Genomic DNA, 7,916 nt, shown 5'->3' with positions numbered 1-7,916 from the left:
ATAATATGCACCATAAATCTTCTATCCAAGAGAAGTCCAAGTGTTGTATCATAGAAGATAGATCTCATATTTTTATCTCACGTGAACTCAAAATCCGATTGGAGAAGGGTCTTCAACTAAAAGAGAATAGGTAAGTTACTATCCTATTTTAAACAAGCACTAAAACATGAATGGGAGACTAATCATGTGTTGCTCATGCCAATTAGAGAGGATTACAATCTTCCTCAATTAGGAGATTATCTCAAATAAAATCAGATCTGGAATTAGACCTGAGGACAAAGAGAGATTCTTCTCCCCATGGTCATTACTATCTATTAGCTATGTTAAAAAAAGATTCCATGATGGAGGAGGATCACCCACTTACTTTGAATCTTACTTTCTTTGTCTTGACCATCTATATTGCACCATACTCAATTATTTCAGATTGGCCACCTCTAGCAACTTCAATGGCATAGGAGGGAAAGAGAGACTCTTCTAATTATGTCTCATAATCTCAATACGTAGTTGAAGTAGAATTGGAAACTTTGCCAATTGATGAAAGAATGTACCCTTCTTAATTGACCTTACTCACGAAAACATAAAAAATGGAGCAAAATATATAGGAAATGGTTGTAGTATATTCTCAGAGGAATCTTGAAAATCAATCATTGCTCTGATACCATAGTGATTTTTAGGGCTCCATAGATTACATCTAGGGTAAAGAAGAGAAGGAAGAAGAAGAGAGGAAAAAAAAGTAGAGAAGAGAGAAGAAAGGAGAAAGCACGTGAGGAAGAAAATGGAAGAATAGGGTCATGGACTTAGTCCAAACCCTCCCCCTTAAGCTCTATTTATAAATGATAAAAATCTAATATTATAATTATACCCTTCCCCCTAGTAAGAGTGAAGAAGAGACAGGAAATATAAGCTAATTACATCAATGACACTCCAACATATTAATATCTTCCAATACTCCTATATGGATGAAAATTCCTTTAAAATTCCATCTTTAACAAAACTTTTTTTGACAAAATTAACTTGCCTCCCACATGAGACCCTAAATTAGGGTTTGAGATTTTTTCAAAAGAAAAACAAGGGAGAAAAAGGGTCTATTTCTCCATTTTTTTCTATTAGAACTCAAGTTTTCTTGTTCAACTCCTTTTACTACCCTTATGTGTCCTTGAGTTTTTCCCAAAACTTCATTGACTTGTTGTAATTTGAGTACAATGAGCCTCTATTTATAATAGAGAAAACAAGTTGAATTCAATTATAATCAAACTACCATTATTTCAGTTACACCCAAAGTTAAACACTAAAAGATAAATCTTAAAACAATTTAACAACTTAACATAAATAGAAGACTAGTATAACTAAAACACTTTCAATTGAGACTCTTCTATGAGACCTTCTCTTATGAGACTCCTGTAAGACTCCTCTATGTTAATTCTGGCTTTGTGAGCCTTCTTACTATGAGAATCATGTAAGACTTTCGTATCTGCTCTTCAACACTCCCCTCAAGCTAGAGTTTATAACTTCAACTTGCAATGAAAATGATTTTTGGTCTTAAACCTTGGTCTTCGATATTCTTTAGCTAAAACTTTTTCATAGATATTAAATCTTCATCCTTTGTTCTCCCCCTTTTTGTTTTGGTCACATAAAAAGTGTCATAACATGAGGAACAAAATACCTTTTTATTGTACTTCTTCTTCTACTTCTCCCCCTCAAGTCGGGGATAAAAATGATATAGAAACCCAATTGGGATAAAACTCAATGTGAGAGAAGAAAATCACTCCTAATCATATAATAAAACTACATATACCAATTAAAATGGTTATAGTTTGAAATACACTCCACTCAATTTTGAAGGTGGAAATATGACCCAACTTTAGGGCTTAACAAAGAGTTTACTCACTTTTTAAGGGTAGCTCAAATACAAATCACCTATTGAGTGAAGGAACAAAGACTTGACTCAAGATGGATGTTGGGCAAACTCCTATACTTTTTAAGTAGTGAGTCTAGGCATTGCTTTGAAGTGATGAAAACACAAGAAGATAAGTTGAATATATACTGGAGGAAAATGACTTTAACAAGAAAGAGGTAACAATGCAACACTCATACTTCTCAGCGAATCTAGAATATGACTATTTTTGAAGAAAAAAACTAGGGGAGACTATAACAGTAGAACTTAATAAATTTGACCAAGTATAATTTTTTTTGGGGGGTGACCACAATTTTTAGAGTTGACGATATGTAAGATACACAACCAAGTAACAAAAACTCAATAAAAATTAAAAAAATTGAAGCATAAAATTTTTACATACCTTGAATGAGCACATCATGGAGTGATTAATTTTTACCAAAACCCTCATATTAGAAGAGAAATTTGGCTTAAAAACTAGGATTCTAGTAGAAAAAGAAACTTAATTCACGCCAATGCATGGAAATTTTTGGTAGAACTGATCATTAGTTCTAATATCAATGTCTCCCAAAATATAGATCATAATCATAAACAATTTGTTTCTTAAGAAACTAGGCTCAAAGGGCTTTAATTTGATACCTAAATTGACATAAAAATCTTTGTTCTTGAATATTTTATGACTCTCTATTTTCTTAATTTGGTAGCATGATGGTTACCAATGCGAATATCTCCTTACTTATATATCAGATTGACATGAAATTTTCTCCATTTGAAACTAGAATTTAATACCTTTCACGTCGTTACATTCCATTTAAGATTAGGAATAGGCGTAATTAGACCTACTTTTTACATATTTATCGTTATTTGGGTACCATATGAACTTCTTTTGGCTTTTCTTCACAAAATATACTAATTTTAGAGAAAGAATGATAAATTTCGGACTCAGTAATCTGGTTGAACTGAGAGCTCTTTCTTCTTTGGCTTCCATGACCATTGCTTATTATAATATTAATATCTCCCTCTAATTGAGAATTGGTTTAACAAATAAGAAAATAGATTTATAGGTCTATCTTTTGACATATAATTGTCCATATAAAGTCTCATTCTTGAAGACATAAAATACCTCGAAATTTGAAGCTTCATGTTGTTGTTTAAACCTCTCTTGCAGTTTGACCTTTGCTACTTTAAATATCGATTTGTCTTTGTAGAAAACTCCGGTTACCAAAATTCTTTTTGAGTTTGAAATTAAGAAATAAAAAAATAGAATACGAACCTAAAATACTAGAGATAATAGATAAAAAAAAGGATCACATTATCTCTGTGGGTTGTCGGAGTCAACTCACAGAACCCACTTTGATACCATATTGAATTTCTGGAAAAGATAAAAACTCCACTGACTTGTAATTTGAGTACAATGAACCTCTATTTATAATGGAGAAAATAAGTAGAATCCAATTACAATTAAACTATCTTGATCTCAGTTACACCCAAAATTAAACAGTAGAAGATAAGTCTTAGAACATTTGAACAACTCAACATAAATAAAAAACTAACATAACTAAAATATTTTTAATTGAGACTCTTCTATGGAACCTCTTATGAGACTCTTGTAAGACTCCACCATGTTAATTTTGGCTTTGTAAGACTTCTTACTGTCAGAATAATGTAAGACTTCCATATATGCTCTTCAACAACTTGTAGTGCTTGAGGTGGAGGACGGTCTCACTCCAATGGCCCTTTGGATTAAATTGTAAGATTTGCTCCACCTTAAACAAATAGGTTTCAAAGTAAAAATTCAAGGTGCATAAATGGTTATTCTATTACTTTTGATCATTTGTATTTCCAAAAAACCTCTTTGTGATAGTAATACTACGTCCTTATTTTCTTAACTAATAGAGCAATTAGACAGGTCAAAACACTGGGAGTTGTACTTGTGCGTCTCAAGGGTTTAGCTAACATAAGGAGCAGTATCAAGATAAACAAGTGCTCTACATTAAAGTTTAGAGTGGCGTTTACAGCGAAGTATGAAATCTTTAGTGAAATATTTTCAAAAATAAATGCAAAAATGTCCAAAAAAATATAAACTAAAAACAACAAATTCTAAGGACAAAGAAGAAAACATTGAAATAGTAGTCTAATTGCCTCTATAAAAAAAAGGAAGGAAAAAAGCCAAAGGAACAAGTGGAGAAAGGACATCTTCTCCATGGAGTTAGGAGAAGTCCTCATAGGAAGTAGGCGGGAGATCAATTGTTTTGTTTTTCTGAAGAAGATATGGTCTTCCATGTGTGTTTTTGAAAGAGACAAAGAGCATGTTTCTGTAATTATGCTATGGAGCCACCTATCAATTCCTGTTGAAGATAAGAAGAACAAGGAAAAAACAAGAATATGTTCTATGGGCACCTAAACTAATTCAATGAGATTAGCTAACAAAGTGAATTAAATCTAAAAGTCTAAAAGATCCTATTGTAATATAGAATAACCTACCCTACTGTTACTTGCCCAGAGAGAAGGATATACAAGATGATTGATTACATTTAACATCCATTGCAATATAATCTTTTCTATCATCTAAATCCAACTTTATATTTTTTTTTCTAAATGTATCCTTTTGGGTTCCTCCCCTCATTCCAAAACAACAACAAAGGACAAAGCAGACTAGTCCTAATTCCTCTCCTTCAATCTTTTACAACAATAACATTAACAAGATAAATATTGAAGTCAGCACAAGTTCATCACAACTCTGTTTAGGAGAGGCATTTGGCAGCCTGGGAAAATCATCAGGCAGGGGCATCACACACTCATCTCCATTGAAAGAAATCCTCCTCGGAAAAGCCCACCCTTCATTGAATGTGAATAGCCCTGGATCTTTCTTCAGTAGTATTTCCGTCTGAACATTTCCCAACTCCCCAGCTTGCAGTAACATGTCATTGTAGTACTTGATGCCCCAAAACATCCCAGTATCATCTACATACAGCAACCAATTTGTTCTTCAAGTGAGATTAAGAGAGAGAAACTAAGAGAGAGAGAGAGAGAGAGAAAGAGAAAAGACTCTTACTGTTTGAACCATACTGGTTTAGAGGTCTATAGTTGAAACTGAAAACCTGGTTAACACTCTGTAAATTGGGATGCTGAATCACAAGGTTCCATTCACTGTAATTTTTCACAAAGTGGAAGTTGCTGATGGTCACCTTCACCCTCCAATAGTTCCTGTAGCTGAGCTTTACGTGCCAATGCACTCGAATAGGGCACATATGGTTTGTGCACAGAAGGGATGGTTTCATCACGTCGTTCTTGTTTGGCATCTGTATCAAGGAGGGAAAGTGTTCGTCCCTGTGATCGACACGACAGTGAGATATGCAACAAGAGAGAAGAAAGGGAGATCTAGATTGAAATGGGAAGGATTGAAGTATACTCTACGCAGTCGCCTGTTTGAGGTGCTCCTCGACAGCCGCAGCTGCAGATTGGACATTGCACGATTGTGTTGTTGTAGAAAGAAGACATGGAGACGCAGCATTTTAGTGCCGGTGATGCAAGGTATTGAGAGTACGTGCATGTCACGTTCCAAGTTTCTGCAATAAATTAAACACGATAATGGAGATCCTTTTCTGCAAAAACTTGAGGAGGATGAAGAGCAAGAAGGAGAGAGAACTTACTAACAGCTAGAGTAAAACGCCGGCCGTCGGAAGTGAACCTCGTGGCTGGAACCAAAAATGCAGGGCTACAGGAGTAACCAGGAAGGCCAAGGCTGTGATTCTGCGGCAAGACAAAATCGTCGTCAGACGAGGAGTTCACTGCCGGCGAGGTCCCGACGTCAAGTTGGAAAGACGCGGCATAGGAAGTTGGATCTTGGGTCATGGTGGAAAGAATACCAGCTTTGCAGCAGTTCTTCACTTGCTGATTATATGGAACTCCGGGGAGAAAGTCCACAACGACGGGCTTCTTCTCGCAGCTGTGGGGGATATTTGGCGCTTGGTACTTGGAGCAGTTGCCTTGCTCCGTCACCTCTGCACCCCACATGTTCCATATCACCTCCTCCCCCGGCCATTCCCACTCGTACCTCCACCCTGGGGGATCGATGTGCCTGTAGAGCTGGTAGTTGTAGATCGTCACCACCGCCTGCCATTGATTACATTGCAATCAGAATGAGAAACGATTCCACAATTCCGGCATTGTTTCGTCTCAGATTTTGGGCATCCCAAATGATACCCAATACCGATAGACCGACTTTTCTACATTTTGTGAAATCATTTATTTTATTTTATTTTTTGAAAATTTTAAGACAAAATTGCAGGTTATTGATGGATTCTTTTCTGTAAGATTATGAGATGGGTAAACAATGTCTTAATCAACAGATTAAAAAAGTGAAATCGCAGGCGTGAAATTACCATGATGATTTTTAAAAAGAGTCATTTTAAAAGCTTCATCGAATAAGAATGGAGAAAGAAAAGATCACCGTGTATCGATCATCATGCCATTCCATGACATCCCATCTGATCGTAATGTTCCCATAGGGATCCATTGTATCATATGCTTCTGCAGATAATTAAAATAAAAAATGTTTTCAGTGTCCTTTGTTTCAAATAAATCAGAAGCTAGAATTGTACAAAAGAACCACCATCAAAATGACGGAAATGAAAGAAAAAATTAGACGAATACCTGACCTGATACAACCAACCCGAAAACCAAAAGGAGAAACCCCATCAAAATTCTCCCAGAAAGCGTCCATGAAATCCTCCCTAACTTCTCCATTTCATAGTAATGGCCTTCAAAAATCTAAACGGTTAAAGTCCCTATCTCTTCTTTTATCATTTCCAGACTCTCTTCATCTCCACCTGTTGAAAGAACCAGACAGAATAACATAAGAAGACACAGGAAGAAAGAAGAAGGCGAAAGGGCAGAAGGGTATAGGCTGTAAATATTTTACTCATTCTTATTCATTTTCATCTCTCGTTCCGTGATCGAACCTCCGGTTTCCTGTACATAGAATCAGTCTCCGCGTACTTCGGAGATGGCGGTAACGCTCACTGGGTCCCAGCTTTCTCGTGATGGATTCGAAATTTGAAACAGAAGATGAAAATGGAAATTATTGCCTGAGTGGCTGCCGTAAATAGTAGTGACCCGGTGCATTTTGAGAAGAAAATCAAAATCATTGATTAAATATGAAGGAAGAAACCTCGGATTCATCTGTCGTGGGTAGCTTCCCATGGTTTCCAGTGCATGCTAGTATCGTTCTGGTGATTTGATTACTATTTTAAGGCCTGGTTCGCTGTTAACTTTATCCTAATTAGCGAACCAGGTGCTCATATCGGACGAACAAAACCTGGGCACTGGACAGAGAAATTTAAATAGTTCACTTTATGGTCAAGCTTGCAAGTTTAATTTCTTGTTTGAGATTAAAATATCTGAATTCTAAATCAGCAGGGATTTGTCAATGCCAAAATTCTAAGGCGCTCTCAATCCCTCTAGAAAACCTGCATCCACGCCAAAGGAAAAGATTTTTATACAAGACAACAATTTTGTGTGCATTTTTAGGATATTTTTAATTTAAAAATAAAAGTTAAAGAAACTTTCTCAAAGATCAAAGTTGAGGTCCCTATTTATAAGTTTATTGGCAAAACTAGTCATTTTGTATCACTATCCAAAAAGCTATACTAAAAGTTGATGGATCATGCCTTTTCATTATACATCAATTGACCTCCAATGGCTAGATTTTTAGCCTAATGATATATCATGCTAAGTGGGTTCAATCAATGCCATAGGTTCATTGATCCTATTTTATATGGGTTAATTGATCAAACTTTATAGCTTTAGGTTGTAGCATTCTAATAGAACAATCATGCCAATAATGGTTGATTGATTAGGCTTTATAACCTGACGTGCCAGCATTCTAGTTGATCGATCATGCCTAGATAAATTGATAAATCAAGCATGGATACTGAAGATTTGCTGTCAATGTATAATCAATCAAACCATGTACAAGTTGATCGATCATGCTATTTTGCAATGTGTTAAATTAAATATA

The 7,916-nt window shown here is 35.6% G+C and overlaps 1 protein-coding gene across 2 annotated transcripts; it reads right to left on the bottom strand.

Annotated features, from left to right (window-relative positions):
* Nucleotides 1-4,461: 4,461 nt before the first annotated feature.
* LOC137937606 (COBRA-like protein 2) lies at nucleotides 4,462-6,864 on the bottom strand. Of its 2 annotated transcripts, XM_068782707.1 has the most exons (7): nucleotides 6,819-6,864; nucleotides 6,556-6,726; nucleotides 6,348-6,427; nucleotides 5,548-6,010; nucleotides 5,307-5,463; nucleotides 4,950-5,224; nucleotides 4,462-4,858 (listed from the first exon to the last, which is right to left on the bottom strand). In XM_068782707.1, the coding sequence occupies exons 2-7, from the start codon at nucleotides 6,641-6,643 to the stop codon at nucleotides 4,578-4,580; spliced, it is 1,344 nt and encodes a 447-aa protein (XP_068638808.1). In that variant the 5' UTR covers nucleotides 6,644-6,726; nucleotides 6,819-6,864; the 3' UTR covers nucleotides 4,462-4,577. The 2 variants fall into 2 exon arrangements, with proteins under 2 accessions (XP_068638808.1, XP_068638807.1); XM_068782706.1 differs by lacking the exon at nucleotides 6,819-6,864 and having other exon boundaries at nucleotides 6,556-6,768.
* Nucleotides 6,865-7,916: the final 1,052 nt, after the last annotated feature.

This window comes from Aristolochia californica, unplaced genomic scaffold (assembly GCF_029961685.1).
Source record: "Aristolochia californica isolate CCGP_79_NKW_82.1479 unplaced genomic scaffold, dmAriCali1.0.hap1 SCAF_7, whole genome shotgun sequence".
In the NCBI taxonomy this organism is placed as follows: Eukaryota; Viridiplantae; Streptophyta; class Magnoliopsida; order Piperales; family Aristolochiaceae; genus Aristolochia; species Aristolochia californica.
Note: the sequence above shows the minus strand (reverse complement) of the source record. Positions and strands in the feature narration are given on the sequence as shown.

Coding starts and splice junctions, on each gene's coding strand:
- LOC137937606 (XM_068782707.1), bottom strand. CDS start 6,643: ATGGAGAAGTTAGGGAGGATTTCATGGACGCTTTCTGGGAGAATTTTG. Junction 5,225..5,306: donor CAAACAGGCGACTGCGTAGA/GTATACTTCAAT, acceptor TGTCGATCACAG/GGACGAACACTTTCCCTCCT. Junction 4,859..4,949: donor AAACCAGTATGGTTCAAACA/GTAAGAGTCTTT, acceptor TGCTGTATGTAG/ATGATACTGGGATGTTTTGG.